Source organism: Octopus sinensis, linkage group LG27 (genome assembly GCF_006345805.1).
Source record: "Octopus sinensis linkage group LG27, ASM634580v1, whole genome shotgun sequence".
Lineage (NCBI taxonomy): Eukaryota > Metazoa > Mollusca > Cephalopoda > Octopoda > Octopodidae > Octopus > Octopus sinensis.
This window is the reverse complement of record NC_043023.1, coordinates 19,216,677-19,236,256: the sequence shown is the minus strand read 5'-3', so window position 1 is coordinate 19,236,256 and position 19,580 is coordinate 19,216,677. Positions and strand designations below refer to the sequence as shown.

Below are 19,580 nucleotides of genomic sequence, written 5' to 3'. Positions count from 1 at the left end.
AGAGAGAAGACAGGGTGGAAGGGCACCTTTGGAGCGGCGACATTTAGAATACAGTGTGCTGTCAAGAAGTGTTTGAATATAGATACGTCTCTGGCTGGAATTGAACCTGTGACGACTGAATAAGGGATTAGGTTTGATGAAATGGTTCTGCTACTGAGATAGTCTGAGAGAGAAAGCGAAGGGCACTTAGAGAAAGTCACCATACAAAAGGAGAGAGAGAGAGAGAGTGTGTGAGCGTGTATATATATATATATATATATATATATATATATATAATATTATATACATATAATATTATATACACAGAGAGAGTGAGAGAAACAGGAGGGCATATGTAAAGGCAATTACTTACCTATCCATGTCTGTGTGTCTGTCAGTCTGTCTGTCTCTTTATCTGTATGAAGAGAGTGAGGCAGTTAATTAATAATTATAAAAAGCCTCTGTTTTAATTACTGTAGACCCTCCTCTACACATCTACCTGTAATTAGGGACTTCTTGCAAAGTGTATGCGAGTACATTTGTGAGTGAGTGTATATATATATATATTTATTTATATATATATGCATATGAGTGTGTATACAGATGTGTGCATAGTCAAACTGGCTGGGTCTTCGCTGATTCTTTGATTGTGCTGGTTGAGTTTATACATCCTTTCATACATACATACATACATATATATACTCGTGCACAGGGACAGACAAACAGACAATCGTATATTAATATTGATGAATTAAAGAACTTTGGAATCAAGTAGGAGCCGCAAGTGAAGAGACACAGTTGGACAGAGATACGAAGAACCAAAGGTTTGCTCTACTGCCAATGTCCCAACCTCAGGAGACAGACGAAAGAAAACGAGAAAGAAAGTGTGAGCGAATTTTGTAGGGGTCTGAATTTCTTTTATATCCATATTGTAAAAAATTTTATCTGGTAGGGGTCAGGACTCTTACTTCCTCTCAGTCTCCATCTCTCTCTCCCTTTAACAACTTGTATTTTCAGGGGGATTTTTCTTGGTTGTTTTTGGTCAGTAGTGGTTAGTGAATGAAATTTACGTTTTAAGAGGCGGGTGAAGTTGAAAGACTTGCTTAAGAGATCCTGTCTTCCGAGGGTGATTCATATTTGTTTGTGTGTGCTTTGATTGTTTTCTTCCTCCCCTTCTCTCCTGAAAAACAAAAACAGGAAAAAAAAAAATCCTTGAAAAAGACAAGAAAGGAAAATAATAATAATAATAATAATAATAATAATAATAATAATAATAATAATAGCTGGTATCTTCATCATTGCTGACATCATCTTAAGAAGAAGAACAAGAACAAAACTGTTTGAAGCAAAGAAAATGAAGATCAACACAGGTGCCACGATGCATCTGATGCAGTTGGTTCTACAGGCTTCTGCAGTGATGGCCATGTTGGAAGTGCCAACCGAATCCCAAACAGAGACCGATTTACCTCATACTCAACAAATAACTGCTGACTATACAGGTAGGTGGCGCTTTTTATTTTTTTATTTTCTACTTCTGTAGTAACAAAGGAATTTAGTCGTTTGTTCCTAATTGCCAAATTAAGGAATTCGGTATTTTTTTGTTGAAATTAGTAATTAATTGGTGTGTGGTTAAGAAGGTTGTTCCCCAGCCACATGGTTCTTGGTTCAGTCCTGCTGTGGGGCACCTTGAGCAAATGTCTTCTGCTGTAACCCTGGGCTGATCTAAGTCTTCTGAGTAGATTTGGTAGATGGAAACAGAAAGAAGCCCATTGTATGTATGTATGTATTGTATGTATGTAGTGTATGTATGTATTGTATGTATGTATTGTATGTATGTGTGTATGTATGTGTGTATGTGTGTATGTATGTATGTATTATATGTATGTGTGTAAGTATTGTATGTATGCGTGTATGTGTGTATTTGTGTATGTATATATGCATGTATGTATGTATGTATTGTATGTATGTATGTGTGTATGTATGTATGTGTGTGTGTATGTATGTATGTATGTATTGTATGTAAGTGTGTATGTATGTATTTATGTATGTGTGTATGTATGTATATATGTATGTATGTATGTGTGTATGTATGTATATATGTATGTATATATATATGTATGTATGTATATATGTATGTATGTATATATGTATCATCATCGTCGTTGTTTATATATATTTTTATATTTATATATTTGGAATTTATATATCTGTTTTGTAAATGTGGAAGAATATATGAATATATTTGATTTTCAAGTGTGGTTATTAATTATGTTCCTCTAGTTTCTGCCTGCATTGCCTCCATTGAAATTAAAAAGTATATATATATATACATACACACAAACACACACATATATATATATATGATGGCGTGGGCATGGCTGTGTGGTTAGGGAGTTTGCTTCCTAGCTGCATGGTTTCGGGTTCAGTCCCACCTCGTGGCACTTTGGGCAGGTGTCTTCCGCTATAGCCCCGAGCCAACCGAAGCTTTGTGATTGAATTCGGTAGGTGGGAGCTACTGCCATGTGTGTATGTGTGCGTGTAGCTGCTCAGTGCCTCTCTGAAAGAGAGAGAGGGATATATATATACACACATGCATACTTACATATATATATATATATATATATATATATACATATATACACACACACATACATACGTATATATATATATATGATGATATATATGTATATATATATATGTATATATATATATATAATATATATATATATATATATATATTATGTATGTATGTATGCATGCCCTTTTAAAGCCTAGCCAGGCTCATGGGCTCGGTTTCCTGGTTTCAACGGTGTATGCGTTTTCCAGCTGGACGGGACGCCAGTCCATCACAGCATTACTCACTTTTGCCAGCTGAGTGGACTGGAGCAACGTGAAATGAAGTGTTTTGCTCAAGAACATAACGCGTCACCCGGCCCAGGAATCGAAACCACAATACATACATATATATATATGATGATGATGATATATATATAAAATAAAATACAAAATGGGACAAGAACACAAAACATCCGGACAACTAGGTGATACAAAAAGGGACAACAAAACATCCAGATAGACATTACAAAAAATACACGGATGGGTCATTCGAAGCCTTTTATCTTTAGTCAAGAACCGGATTCATCCTCACAATTTTGGCGGATTAATCATATATATATATATTATATGAGGGAATATTATTCCAAACTTACAGGGAAAAATGCAATTTAGAAAAACTAATGTATCTATCTATATATATATATATATACATACATACATACATACATGAGGAGGTGCTGAAAAGTTCCTGGCTTTGAGGTTATTGCGAAAGGCCTGGTTGGAGGCCAAACATTCCTAGTTGTTTTAAAGGGCTTAGAAAAACTGAAGGACCACTGCAATAAGCGTTTGAAACTGAGAGGGGAATATATTGAATGAAGTCATAATCAACTGATTATTGAGTATTTTCTTTTACTCAAAGCCAGGAACTTTCCCACAGCCCCTTGTATACTCTTTTACTTGTTTCAGTCATTTGACTGCAGCCATGCTGGAGCACCGCCTTTAATTGACCAACTCGACCCCGGGACTTATTCTTTTTGTAAGCCCAGTACTTATTCTATCGGTCTCTTTTGCCGAACCGCTAAGTGACGGGGATGTAAACACACCAGCATCGGTTGTCAAGCAATGCTAGGGGGACAAACACACACACACATATATATATATATGTTTGTCCCCCTAGCATTGCTTGACAACCGATGCTGGTGTGTTTACATCCCCGTCACTTAGCGGTTCGGCAAAAGAGACCGATAGAATAAGTACTGGGCTTACAAAAAGAATAAGTCCTGGGGTCGAGTTGGTCGATTAAAGGCGGTGCTCCAGCATGGCTGCAGTCAAATGACTGAAACAAGTAAAAGAGTATACAGGGGCTGTGGAAAGTTCCTGGCTTTGAGTAAAAGAAAATACTCAATAATCAGTTGATTATGACTTCATTCAATATATTCTCCTCTCAGTTTCAAACGCTTATTGCAGTGGTCCTTCAGTTTTTCTAAGCCCTTTAAAACAACTAGGAATGTTTGGCCTCCAACCAGGCCTTTCGCAATAACCTCAAAGCCAGGAACTTTTCAGCACCTCCTCATGTATGTATGTATGTATGTATATATATATATATATAGATAGATACATTAGTTTTTCTAAATTGCATTTTTCCCTGTAAGTTTGGAATAATATTCCCTCATATAATATTGTATTTTTAACCATTTTCTCTTGTTTATATTTTCAGGGACAATACGTCTGGTTGGAGGAGATGTACCGAATGTTGGTCGTGTGGAGGTGTTTTATGGCGGTCAATGGGGCACAGTGTGTGACGATGACTGGGACCTGAGAGAGGCCAACGTTGTGTGCCATATGCTGGGATACACGTAAGTAGACCCTTATCCTTGTAAGGGGTCACCTCCTCCTGTTTTAATCTCAAGGCTCATATATGTATATATAAGGCATTTGTCAAACACTTAGATGTACAATTTTTTTTTACAAAAGGAGTGGCTGTCTGGTAAGTAGCTTACTAACCAACCACATGGTTCCGGGTTCAGTCCTACTGCGTGGCATCTTGGGCAAGTGTCTTCTGCTATAGCCCCGGGCCGACCAATGCCTTGTGAGTGGATTTGGTAGACGGAAACTGAAAGAAGCCCGTCGTATATATGTATATATATATATATATATGTGTGTGTGTGTGTTTGTGTTTGTCCTCCTAGCGTTGCTTGACAACCGATGCTGCTGTGTTTATGTCCCCGTCACTTAGTGGTTTGGCAAAAAGAGACCGATAGAATAAGTACTGGGCTTACAAAGAATAAGTCCTGGGGTCGATGTGCTCGACTAAAGGCGGTGCTCCAGCATGGCCGCAGTCAAATGACTGAAACAAGTAAAAGAGTAAAAGAGTGAGTGGAAGAATGAAAGAATAGATATTACTTATTAATTAATTAATTACTTAGTAATTAATTCCTTAACTTGCTTTTGGATATTTTTTATCTTCAATCTTTTATTTGTGTCAGTCATTAGACTGTGGCCATGCTGGGGCACCACCTTCAATTTTCAGTCAAACGAATAAATCAATCCCAGTAGTTCTTTTTTTGAACCTGGTACTTATTTTATGGGTGTTCTTTTGCCAAACTGCTAAGTTATGGGGATGTAAACATTACAAAACTGGTTGTCAAGCAATGGTGGGGAGACAAACAGACACAAGGACACACAGACATAGTTTCTATCTAATCAAATCCACTCACGAGGCTTTGGTCAACCTGAAGGAATGATAGAAGACACTTGCCCAAGGTGCCATGCTGTGGGACTGAACCCAGAACCATATGGTTGGTAAGCAAGCTACTTACCACACAGCCAGAAAGAAAGGTGTTGTGTGTATATACATATATATATATGTGTGTGTGTATAACAAAGTAGAGTTGTAAGATACCGCACGAGTGGAAACATATATGAAAGAAGGTTTGAAAATGCAATTTTAAAGATGTTTATTCTCTTGACCGGTTTTACTTTCTTAGAAAAAGATTGTCAAAAGTAAAATGTAAAGCTTTGTAAAAGCTTTGTTGTGTTAAGTACTGGTTGTCACAAAAGTATTAAAATACATATATACATTCTTTGGTAATAATAAGAAAATGTTAAAAACAGTTTACTAGAAAGTATTTAAGAAAATATTCAACAAAAAAGTATTAGGAGTTTAATAAAAGTCATGTTTATTTGGTAGTATATATATATATATAGGCCTGCTCGCTTAGCCAGCGGGGTGGCCAGCGGGGTGGCGTCATTTGAAGGCTAAAACAGTGCAAAGCGCATTGTGACCAGCGATGTGTAGCAACATCTGATAGCCTGGTCGGTCACGGTGATATATATATATATATATATATATATACATATATACACATATGTCTTTATTACCCACGAGGGGCTAAACACAGACGGGACAAACATGGACAGACACACGGATCAAGTTGATTACATCACCCCCAGTGCGTAACTGGTACTTAATTTATCAACCCCGAAAGGATGAAAGGCAAAGTTGACCTCGGTGGAATTTGAATACGGCTACGCATTTCGCCCAGCGTGCTAACGTTTCTGCCAGCTCACCACCTGGTAGTATGTATGTGTGTATATATATATATATATATATATATGTATGTGTGTGTGTATATATATATATATATTGCCTTCGAAACACGCTAGAGTCGAACTAGTGACAGCTGATGAAGGGGATTTTTCCTTGTGTAGTATGTCCTGTACTCTGTTTTTCTGTTGTAAAAAAATGGCTTTTCCGTTTTCGTTGAGTTCTACGTCTAGTTGTGGTGTCCTGTACTCACGTATATATATTTATATATGCATGTATATATACATGTAGATGTAGGTACGTACATATATGTTTGTATGTATGCATATATTTTATTTATTACACTATATATATATATATATATATATACATATATATATACTGAAGGAGATATGTTTAAGAGTTTACAAAAAATTGGAGAGAAACCAATTTTTTGTAAATGTGATTTTTTGCTGCCTTTGTGTTTGCAGACACGCTACAGCATTCAGTCCTCTGTACTAGATAAGTACTTTTTCATTGCTATTGTGGAGGTCTTATAATAGCACAGTTCAACCTACATCGTTCATCATCCCCCCCATTACTTCTAGACAGGTACAGATGATCAACGTCTGCTTTGGGTAGTGCAAGTTTTTAGATATTGTGTTCCTGTTGGAGTTCTGTTAGATTTCAGTCAATGATGTTAAAACTGTATTGGACGGTTCATCATCATCATCGTTTAACGTCCGTTCTCCATGGGTTGGACGGTTCGACCAGGGTCTGGGAAGCCAGAAGGCTGCACCAGGCTCCAATCTGATCTGGCAGTGTTTCTACAGCTGGATGCCTTTCCTAATGCCAACCACTCCATGAATGTAGTGGGTGCTTTTTACGTGTCACCGACACAGGTGCCAGGCGAGGCTGGCAATGGCCACGATCGAATTGGTGCATTTTATGCAACACCGGCACGGAAGCCAGTCAGGGTGGCGCTGGCATCGGCCACGATTTAGATGGTGCTTTTTACATGCCACCGGCTTGGAAGCCAGTCTAGGCGGCACTGGCATCGACCACGATTCGGATGGTTCTTTTTATGTGCCACTGGCACGAAAGCCAGTCAAGGTGGCGCTGGCATCGGCCACGATTCGGATGGTGCTTTTTATGTGCCACTGGCACAGGGATCACAACTGCAGTTTCCATCGATTTTTGATGTCGGTGTACTTGACTCAATGGATCTCCTCAAGCACAGGGTCGAAATGGTGTTTCTTTACTTGCCACCTGCACAGGAGTCAGTCCAGCGATCCTGGCGACTGCCGGGTGCCAGTCATAGGATTGGTTCAATTTCAATTCCAATTTCGAAATTGAACCATATTATTATTTTTAATGTTTGACTTTTGCTTTACATTTGCACAAGTTAGCTCCAAATCTCACCCAGAGACCTCAAGAGACAACAAGTTGGAAGTTCATGTTGGTGTTATGCCTAGGGTGCCATATATTTGGTTTTGTACATAGTGTTGTTCTAGAGAATGTTTAAGAAACCATAAGAAAATTATGTTTGTTTTAAAACTTGAGATTACATAGAAAGTATTTTGCGTAGGATATGAGCAGTTCCCATGAGCACTATCTTCTGAATTTCTGCCATTTTGGGGTTTCCTGGTATCTGAGCTAGCTATAACAATCAGCCCCTTTTGCTATCATTCCTAGGGCACCTATGACAACAGGTATTGTTTTAGTCTTCAGGTTCCACATTTTGCTAATTTCAATTTCAAGATCTTTTTTATTATTATTACTACTACTACTACTACTACTACCACAACCACCACCACCACTACCACCACTACTACTACCACCACCACCACAACTACTACCATCACCACCACAACCACCACCACCACCACTACTACTACTACTATTATTACCACCACCACCACTATTATTATTATTATTATTATTATTCGTTTCAGTGATGGTCGTCCAGTCCCGTCAGCAAGATATGGTGCCGGAACAGGTCAGATCTGGATGGACAATGTGAACTGTAAAGGATCTGAGATCAGCTTACTAAACTGCAGTACCAATGGATGGGGACAACACGATTGTGGCCACTACGAAGATGCTGGGGTTGTGTGTTCAAGTATGGCTTCATATCTCTCATCTCTCACTTTATATGGGTGTGTGTGTCTAAACTGAAAACATTTTCTATATTCTTGTATTTAGGAATGGTCATTTTGCCAGTTTAGCCAATAAAAACACACGCACTGTCTGTCTGTCTGTCTATTTGTTTGTCTGTCTATCTATCTGCCTGTCAGCCTGTCTGTCTGTCTATCTGTCTGTCTGTCTATCTGTTTGTCTGTTTATCTGCCTGCCTGTCAGCCTGTCTGTCTATCTGTCTGCCTGCCTGTCCGCCTGTCTATCTGTCTATCTATCTGTCTGTCTTTCTGCCTGTCAGCCTGTCTGTCTATCTAACTCAGGACGTAGCGATAGGTAAAATACCGCTAAGCATTTTTGCCTGGCATGCTAATGATTCTGCCAGCCCTCCACCTTTATAATAATAATAATAATAATAATAATAATAATAATAATAATCTCAACTGATTGGAAGTGTTATCATGTACATTGTTTTGTCTTGGTATAAAAAGATGGGCTACAGCAAATATTCTGCTCAATACCACAGATTTGCTTGTCAGTTGTTTGACCTTAACCAGTTGAGCATGTCCCTTAGTGGCTTACGATATGTGCATCTCTGATCACGAGCAGAAGTAGTAGGGGAGCATCATAGCCATGTGTTGAGAGGGATTCTTTGGGGCTTGAATAATTCACCTCTGGAAACATGGGTGGTTCTTTCAACATCCTTAAACAACCCTTATTCAGGGACCTTTTAAGCGGGATGGGCTACTCGACCTGAAGAAAATTCTAACTGGGCCCTACCTGCAAGGTCATGCGCTGTTTATCTTGATATCAGATCACCATGTCGCGCTCATATGGTTGTGATGCATGTGCCTGGTGTATCCTCATTAGACGGGTGGTCATGGTGGGTATACTGGGCTTTGTATATTTTACCCCAGTGTCACTTTGATGGCATGCACTGTTCTCTCACTCAATAATAATAATAATAACAAATTCTTTTATTGACCACAATGGCTAATATAAAGACACATTTAGAGGGTAAAACAGGACGATACAAAGGGTTTACAACTCATGTAAATTTCTTTCTTTTCTTGATTTTGTAAATGAACAATCTGGTGTGTTTATTTTAATGGCCTACCAATGCATACAATGAGTTTCTTTGCCCTAGGTGTCGGGAAGACACTCGGTAAGAAATGGAAACAAAATTGAAAGAATGAAAATACATGATAATAATAATAATGATGATGATATCTTTATATATAAAAGTCAAGTTGTGTGTCTGTCTGTCTCCTACGATTTAGATTCCTAACTACTCCCACATTTTGCGGTGCAGTTTAACCAAAACCGGGTATCTTATAGTCGTGATTCATATCGAGCCCTTCTGAGTATTAGCGCGCGTCTACGATGAGTCTACGATTTAAAAAAAAAATTACCATCATTTTTTTCCATTTTAATACATTTTTTCGATATTATATAAGGGAAGTAACTCTCTAAAAATGTCTACGATGAGTCAACGATTTAAAAAAAAATTTACCATCATTTTTTTCCCATTTTTAATGCATTTTTTTGTTATAACTCTCTAAAAATGCTTATATAGTTATTTCCCTTACAAACCCGAGCAACGCTGGGCGGTACTGCTAGTTAGTAATAAGAAAAAAGATTTTTTAAATCATAACGATATTAATAATTGGCCACCACCTCCTAACCATATCTTGTTACTATTACCAGGTACCTTCCAGACTTCGAATATAACTTTGGAACCAATTATATTTGACATTGAAGTCATTGGAGAAATTCGTCTGGTTGGAGGTTCAACCCCTCAGGCAGGAAGGGTGGAGGTGTACCATGACGGTGCCTGGGGCACAGTGTGTGACGATGATTGGGACTGGCGTGATGCAACAGTGGTGTGTCGGCAACTCGGATACAAGTAAGTGTAAACCTGGCGATGCGGGTTCAAATTTTGGCCTTTCTTCTCCGTTTCATATTTTGATTGTGTCTTTGTGAATGTATGTGTGTGTGTATATATATAATGTATAAATATGTGTATATATATATGTGTGCATGTGTGTATTTATGTATGTGTGTGTGTGTGCATATAATGTATAAATATATGTACTTGTACTTGTGGCAACATTCACCCTGGGCGGGTTGAGTCAGCTTCTTCTACTCATGGAAGAAGTTTTGTGGGAATATGTGGATTTCACAAGCGGTCCCCAACAATCCCGGATGTGGAGACATCCTGATTGCTGCAGATTGTCCGCAGACGCAGGGACAGAACAACCGAGGAGCCACTGGTTGCTGAAACAGACACTCTGAGGATTTTCACCAGAGCCCCGTCTGCTGGGTTGTGGCCCTAATACCACTTGGTGTCAGACCAATTCGCCTTGGGTGGCCCTTAGCAGGAACCGAAGTTCCCGACGGCATAGCTCTGACACTACCCGTTGCCGGCGTCCTCACCACGGTGAGGAGGGGATGGATATATGTGTGTGCATGTGTGTATTTATGTATGTGTGTGTGTGTGTTGTGTGTGTGTGTGTGTGTGTGTGTGTGTGTGTGTGTTTGTATATGTATGTATATGTTTGTATGTGTGTATGGATATATATATATGCGTTAAGCAAAATATAATTTAGAGGTTATGCAACCATCTAAGGGATAGATGTATCTGTAGACACTCCTGGTGTATTACCTCAATGTAAGCCGAAAGACTTGAAGTTTTTTGCCCTTTTTCTTTTCCTTTCATTTCCCTCTAAATTCACCCTGAAGATGTTTCTTAAATGTAACCAGGTAAATGTGAATTTACTTCGATTTGATAAACAGAAACAGCTGTAAATGGATCCGAACTACAATTAAATAATGACTTTTAAACACCAATGATCAACTTCTCATTGTTAATTATTACTTCATTTCTTTTCTTCTCTCTCTCTCTCTAAATATATACTCTTTTACTCTTTTACTCTTTTACTTGTTTCAGTCATTTGACTGCGGCCATGCTGGAGCACCGCCTTTAGTCGAGCAAATTGACCCCGGGACTTATTCTTTTTGTAAGCCCAGTACTTATTCTATCGGTCTCTTTTGCCGAACCGCTAGGTAACGGGGACATAAACACACCAGCATTGGTTGTCAAGCAATGCTAGGGGGACAAACACAGTCACACAAACACACACACATACATACATATACATATATATACATATACATATATACACATATACATATATATATACATATATACAAAGGGCTTCTTTCAGTTTCTGTCCACCAAATTCACTCACAAGGCTTTGGTCGGCCCGAAGCTATAGTAGAAGACACTTGCCCAAGGTGCCACGCAGTGGGACTGAACCCGGTACCATGTGGTTGGTAAACAAGCTACTTACCACACAGCCACTCCTGCGCCTATATATATATATATATATATATATATATCATTATCATCATCGTTTAACGTCCGTTTTCCATGCTAGCATGGGTTGGACGATTTGATTGAGGACTGGTGAACCAGAAGGCTGCACCAGGCTCCAATCTTAATTTGGCAGTGTTTTTACAGCTGGATGCCCTTCCTAACGCCAACCACTCCGAGAGTGTAGTGGGTGCTTTTACATGCCACTGGCACGAGGGACAGTCAGGCGATACTGGCAACAGCCACGCTCAAATGGTGTTTTTTATGTGCCACCTGCACAGGAGCCAGTCCAGCGGCACTGGCAACGACCTCGCTCGAATGTTTTTTCATAAAAAAAGCATCTTAATGGATTAGGCTAAAAATCACAGAGTAAGCCAAGTGTAATGTTTAATTTTTAATATCATGCTAAATCTCCTTCCTGACTTCCATAGTAAACCGTTTTAGCAATTGTATCACTTATTGTCTTCCATAAGCAATATTTTAATCGTGACTCGGCATTTTTGTGAATATCTACTGAGGTGATGTAAGAAAGATAAAAAATTACAATATCTGCTGATCTGGTAGACAGACAGACAGACAGGCAGCAGGCAGGCAGGCAGGCAGGCAGGCAGATGGATAGATAAACAGATAGATAGACGGGCTGTCAGGCAGGCAGACAGACAGACAGATAGACAGGCAGACAGACAGACAGGTAGAGAGACAGATAGATAGAGAGATAGATAAGTATATAGATATATAGATAGATAGATAAACAGACAGACAGACAGACAGACAGACAGACAGACAGGCTGACAGGCAGGCAGACAGACAGATAGATAGGCTGACAGACAGGCTGACAGGCAGGCAGATAGATAGACAGGCTGACAGGCAGGAAGACAGACAGGCTGACAGGTAGACAGACAGACAGGCAGGCAGACAGACAGACAGGTAGGTAGATAGACAGACAGACAGATAGATAGACATATAGACAGACAGACAGACAGACAGACAGACAGACAGACAGACAGACAGACAGACAGACAGACAAACAGATAGACAAACAGACAGACAATCAGATAGACAGACAGACAGACAGACAGACAAACAGATAAATAGACAGACAGACAGACAGTCAGACAGACAGACAGATAGACAGACAGACAGACAGATAGATAGACATATAGACAGACAGACAGGTAGATAGACAGACAGACAGACAGACAGACAAACAGATAGATAGACAGACAAATGGAATGATAGATAGATAACTTTTTTATTGTGGCCACACAGGGCTAAACACAGAATAAAAATGGACGAAATACAATGTAGAGTTTTTTCTTTTCGAGGTGGGATGGGTGGGACACAAAGAAAAAAAAATGTTCGATCAATAGGGATCTGTGGGTTGTGTGGTGTATAAAAATATAATATATATCTATATATATATGAGTTCGAAAATTTTAGGTCAGATATTGAGATATTGCCGAAGCGGTAATGTTGCTGCCTTGTGTAATTTCTCTCCCTCCTGGCTTTCTTTACTGATGAATTTGTTGGCCTATGGAAGATTGACTTGATTTAATTTAATCAGGCTGATTTACCATTAAAAAACGATGAAACAATGCATTGTCTAAAGATGAACAGGGTAAATGTTTTTTTAATTTTCTCCTGGTTTACGGAATTACTACTATTTTGCGGTTAAAGCCTTGGCTGTTATTTCTAGTGGGTTGAACGGCCTATTATGGCCGTTCCTTAATTTGTTGTTGAATTTATTAATAGTCTCTGACTATTTCCTTTTTCTCACTAGACCGCTGGTGGCAAAATAATTTCTGCTGAATTTTTGCTACCCTATATTGATTAATTATATATATATATATATAGGCGCAGAAGTGGCTGTGTGGTAAGTAGCTTGCCTACCAACCACATGGTTCCGGGTTCAGTCCCATTGCGTGGCATCTTGGGCAAGTGTCTTCTGCTATAGCCTCGGGTCAACCAATGCCTTGTGACTGGATTTGGTAGACGGAAACTGAAAGAAGCCTGTCGTATATATATGTATGTATGTGTATGTATATGTTTGTGTGTCTGTGTTTGTCCCCCTAGCATTGCTTGACAACCGATGCTGGTGTGTTTACGTCCCCGTCACTTAGCGGTTCGGCAAAAGAGACTGATAGAATAAGTACTGGGCTTACAAAAGAGTAAGTCCCGGGGTCGATTTGCTCGACTAAAGGCGGTGCTCCAGCATGGCCGCAGTCAAATGACTGAAACAAGTAAAAGAGTAAAAGAGTATGGAAATGAAGTTCACATTTTAGGTGTAGCCCTGGAAAGAAAAACCTACAAAAAAGACCAAGGTCATCTCAGACAATTCGAAAATGAACACATGAAAAAGTCACCTTATCTCTCGAGGCAGATAGACATGTAAATAGATAGATAGATAGACAAACAGATAGGATAGATAAACTGGTAAATATATAGAGAGGTATGTAGACTGATGATCAGAGGATATAAATAAACAAGAATTAGTGATGTTCATGCCAATTCTAATAAACTGAAAACATTTTCTTTATTGTTGTATTTCGGAATGGTCATTTTACCAGTTTAACCAATAAAAACACACACACACTGTCTGTCTGTCTATTTATCTATCTGCCTGTCAGCCTGTCTGTCTGTCTTCCTGCCTGCCTGCCTGCCTATCTATCTGTCTGTCTGTCTGTCTATCTATCTATCTGTCTCTCTCTCTGTCTGTCTGTCTATCTATCTATCTGTCTCTCTCTCTCTGTCTGTTTATCTATCTCTCTATCTATCTGTCTCTCTATCTGTCTGTCTGTCTGTCTGTCTATCTATCTGTCTGTCTGTCTATCTATCTATCTGTCTGTCTCTCTGTCTGTCTGTCTATCTATCTATCTATCTGTCTCTCTCTCTGTCTGTCTGTCTATCTATCTATCTATCTGTCTCTCTCTCTGTCTGTCTGTCTATCTATCTATCTATCTATCTGTCTCTCTCTCTGTCTATCTATCTGTCTCTCTCTCTGTCTATCTATCTATCTATCTATCTATCTATATATCTATATACTTATCTATCTCTCTATCTACCTATCTATCTATCTGTCTCTCTATCTGTCTGTCTGTCTGCCTGTCTATCTATCTGTCTGTCTGTCTGCCTGCCTGCCTGCCTGTCTGTCTCTCTGCCTGCCTGCCTGCCTGCCTGCCTGCCTGCCTGTCTGTCTGTCTACCAGATCAGCAGATATTGTAATTATTTATCTTTCTTACATCACCTCAGTAGATATTCACAAAAATGCCTAGTCACGATTAAAATATTGCTTATGGAAGACAATAAGTGATACAATTACTAAAACGGTTTACTTATTTTCTTTATCTTTCAGTCATGGAGAAGCTTACCAATTTGCTCGTTTCGGTGAGGGGAATGGTCACATTTGGATGGACAATATCCACTGTGTTGGCACCGAGAGTTCTTTATTCCGCTGTATCCATAACGGTTGGGGAAGGACGGATTGTGGACATTACGAAGACGCATCTGCTGCTTGCTCAGGTAAGTTGTTTCACAGGTGAACTCTCAGAGTACCTTCCTTTAGCACTCCGTCGGTTACGACGACGAGGGTTCCGGTTGATCCGAATCAACGGAACAGCCTGCTCGTGAAATTAACGTGTAAGTGGCTGAGCACTCCACAGACACGTGCACCCTTAACGTAGTTCTCGGGGATATTCAGCGTGACACAGAGAGTGACAAGGCCGGCCCTTTGAAGTACAGGTACAACAGAAACAGGAAGTAAGAGTGAGAGAAAGTTGTGGCGAAAGAGTACAGCAGGGATCACCACCATCCCCTGCCGGAGCCTCGTGGAGCTTTAGGTGTTTTCGCTCAATAAACACTCACAACGCCCGGTCTGGGAATCGAAACCGCGATCCTATGACTGCGAGTCCGCTGCCCTAACCACTGGGCCATTGCGCCTCCTCTCAGAGTACCATAACACCATTCATTGATGTGTCTGGATGTATGGACGAGGCACTGGGTAGCTACAGTGTGTGCCACCCGGGGTGGACCTGCCATTTGCTGCCTTCAGACCCCGCAAAAAAACATATTTTCCTACAGCTTTCTATCCTCAGTCAAGAACCGGATCATCCTCGCAATTTCGGCTGATAGAAGAGTGGCTTCCTTAGTGGAAAGGATTAAATGGGACGATGTGTGAGATAAAACAGGATCAAAGAAGGGTGATCTGTATTAACAAGACTAATATTACTCTCTTTCTCTCTCTCTCTCTTTTACTTGTTTCAGTCATTTGACTGCGGCCATGCTGGAGCACCACCTTTAATCGAGCAACTCGACCCCGGGACTTATTCTTTTGTAAGCCCAGTACTTATTCTATCGGACTCTTTTTGCCAAACCGCTAAGTGACGGGTGACATAAACACACCAGCATCGGTCGTCAAGCAATGCTAGGGGGACAAACACAGACACACAAACACACACACATACACACATATATATATATACGATGGGCTTCTTTTCAGTTTCCGCCTACTAAATCCACTCACAAGGCTTTGGTCGGCCCGAGGCTATAGTAGAAGACACTTGCCCAAGGTGCCACGCAGTGGGACTGAACCCTGAACCATGTGGATGGTAAGCAAGCTACTTACCACACAGCCACTCCTGCGCCTAATATTGAAGACATATGTTTCTGAGTCTATTGCTCATCATCAGACCAGGGTAGCCTGCCTCGCTTGTTAAGATGACTGCAATCTCTCTGCAAATATATCCCATTTTCAGTAAAATTTATTTACTGATTACCAAAATTAGAAATATTGAATTTCTAAATTTCTCAGAGAGACATGAGCAGTGGTGGAGCGTTATAGTGGTCGTATACTGTCAACTCAATGTGACAGTCCCGTAAGGGAATTACACCACAGCATCTCAAAAGAGTCCAGAAGCTGGCTACCCGCATAGTTCTTGGTCTTATGAAGAAAGGCTGAAGACGCTCGACCTTTATTCTCTAGAAAAACGACGACACCGTGGTGATCTCATTCTTGCTCACGACATCATAAGCAGAAAGTGTAACCTCTCGAAAGAGCTGTTCTTCACTCCTGCTCCAGAGCGTCAGCTCGGGGTCACTCCGAAAAGCTCTATCTGTGACGATTTCATCTCAATCGAAGGAGAGGGGCTTTCTCCGTCCGGGTGCGGATCCGTGGAATAAGCTGCCGGACGAGATAGTGAAAATGCCAACGACCGCTTGGTTCAAAGTCTCTCTTGACCAGAAATGGCCTGAACTCTTTGCATGAACACCACCCTGTACATAACTCCATGTCCCCCTACATGGCCTTGCTTTTTGCTTTTTGAGCCAAAAAATTAACCAACTAACTAATATTTAGCCCTAGGAAACATCGACGTTTCCTGTCGGCTTTGACACATTTTCTGTGTCCTTATATAAGGACACAGAAGACTAATATTATTTGGGAAAATCAGCTGGAGCCACTTCTGTCACACTGAGATGCTGTTGATGAGTGGAGCATCCAATGTTTCAGACAGGAGTCTTTCATCGGGGTCAAGAGGACTCAGGGTTTTGGGAAGGCATGGGCAGAAAAGGGAAAACCTGAAGAGACTTGCCTGTGCTCCATGTTTGCATTGTAAAGTTTGTTGTGCTTTTAATTTGCTTCTTTGCGTTTGGTGCATTTTCAGATCCTATACCGACGACAACCCAGGTGAACAGTACCACAGGAGAGACACTCCATCCACGCCAGACACCACAACCAGGAAGTGAGTTGCTCTCTATCTTTTATCTTTTACTTATTTTAGTCCCTAGTCTGCAGCCATGCTGGAGCACCAAAGTAAAGAATTTTAATCAATCAAATCAATCAATCAAATCAGTCAAATCAATCAATCAAATCAATCTGTGTTTATTAATTTTCTTTTTGTTTTTAGCCTGGTGCTTATTTTCTCAGTCACTTTTGCCAAGCCACTAAGTTACAGGGCCATAAATGCACAAACATAGGTTGCCAGACAGTGAGGGGACAGAGAAAAATACAGACACAAACACACACGCTTTTATATACACAAAGGGTTTCTTTCAGTTTCCATCAACCAAATCCACTTACAAGGATTTGGCCAGTCCCAGGTCTTTTACGTTTTGAGCCTATGCTCTTCTACAGAAAGGGACACAGAAAAAAAACAAGGAAAGAAACAAGGAGAGAAAAAAATGTGTGTAGTGGCTAACAATCTATCATGTGTGTATATATATATATATATAAAAATATATACATATATATATATATATATATATATATTACTCTTTTACTCTTTTACTTGTTTCAGTCAGTTGACTGCGGCCATGCTGGAGCACTGCCTTTAATTGAGCAACTCGACCCCGGGACTTATTCTTTGTAAGCCCAGTACTTATTCTATCGGTATCTTTTGCCGAACCGCTAAGTGATGGGGACATAAACACACCAGCATCGGTTGTCAAGCAATGCTAGTGGGACAAACACAGACACACAAACATATACACACACATACATATATACATATATACGACAGGCTTCTTTCAGTTTCCGCCTACCAAATCCACTCACAAGGCATTGGTCGGCCCGGGGCTATAGCAGAAGACACTTGCCCAAGATGCCACGCAGTGGGGCTGAGCCCGGAACCATGTGGTTGGTAAGCAAGCTACTTACCACACAGCCACTCCTGCACCTATATATATATATGTATATATATATATATATATATATATACACACACACACACACACACACACACACACATGTCTGTATTAACTATGCTGTTGTCTTTCTTTTACCTTGCAGTTGACTTCCAGATTCGTTTGGCCGATGGGGAGAACGCGATGTCAGGCCGAGTCGAGATATACTACAGTGGTGAGTGGGGCACAGTGTGTGACGATGGGTTCGACTGGCGGGAGGCTCAAGTCGTGTGCAGATACATGGGATACATGTGAGTTCAAACTGCTCTTTTTCCTACTCTTTTCTTTCTCTTGTTTCAGTCAACAAACTGTGGCCATGCTGGGGCATAGCCTTGAAGAGTTCTTAGTCAAATAAATTGAAACCAGGACGTTATTTTCCAGCCCTGTATTTTGAGTCGAATGAATTGACTCTGGTACTTGCCTTCTTTTTTGGTTTGTTAAGTTTCGTACTTATTCTATCAGTGTCTTTTGCTGAACCGCTAAGTTATGGGGATGTAAACACACCAGCATTGGTTGTCAAGCGATGGTGGGGGAAAACACAGACACACAAATACATACACACACACATACATACACACATACACACATACATACATACACATACATACATTCATACATACATACACACACATACATACACACACATACATACTTACATACACACACATGAATACATACACACACACATACATACACACACATACATACACACACATACATACACACATACATACACACACATACATACACACACATACATACACACATACATACATACATATGTATGACAGGATTCTTTCAGTTTCCATCAACCAAGGCTATAGTTGAAGACACCTGTCCAAGGTGCCATGCAGTGGGACTGAATCCAGAACCATGTGGTTGGGAAGCAAGCTTCTTACCACACAATATCACTGTGTGTATGTGCATTTATGTGTATGTGTATATGTATGAATACACACACCCAGAATCTACCCTTTTAACTAACCCTGTTCCTTTCCACTTTCTCTCCTGCAGATATGGCCGTCCATTCAAACTCGCTCGCTATGGCCCCGGAATTGGCCCCATCTGGCTCGACGATCTCCGCTGTAATGGGAATGAAAGCAACCTAGCTGCCTGCCGCAACTCTGGGTGGGGTCACAGCAATTGTGGCCACCACGAAGATGCCAGTGTGATCTGCTCGTACAGTAAGTAGTGCTTTATGCCATGATACCTACATATACAAATAAATCAGTGCTCCAGCTTGGTCGCAGTCAAATGACTTAAACAAGAAAAGGAAAAGAAGAAATATATATATACATATATACAACAGGCTTCTTTCAGTTTCTGTCTACC

At 40.2% G+C, this 19,580-nt stretch overlaps 1 protein-coding gene across 1 annotated transcript in view; it reads left to right on the top strand.

Annotated features, from left to right (window-relative positions):
• The first annotated feature begins 1,239 nt into the window (after positions 1–1,239).
• LOC115225280 (deleted in malignant brain tumors 1 protein-like) overlaps positions 1,240–19,580 on the top strand; it is a 58,192-nt gene continuing 39,851 nt past the window's right edge. The window contains exons 1-8 of the mRNA XM_036514097.1: positions 1,240–1,478; positions 4,253–4,391; positions 8,017–8,183; positions 9,905–10,103; positions 14,926–15,092; positions 17,231–17,308; positions 18,355–18,499; positions 19,263–19,432. Coding sequence (XP_036369990.1) covers positions 1,334–1,478; positions 4,253–4,391; positions 8,017–8,183; positions 9,905–10,103; positions 14,926–15,092; positions 17,231–17,308; positions 18,355–18,499; positions 19,263–19,432 — 1,210 coding nt within the window. The 5' untranslated portion in view covers positions 1,240–1,333. The remainder of the gene's footprint in view (positions 1,479–4,252; positions 4,392–8,016; positions 8,184–9,904; positions 10,104–14,925; positions 15,093–17,230; positions 17,309–18,354; positions 18,500–19,262; positions 19,433–19,580) is intronic.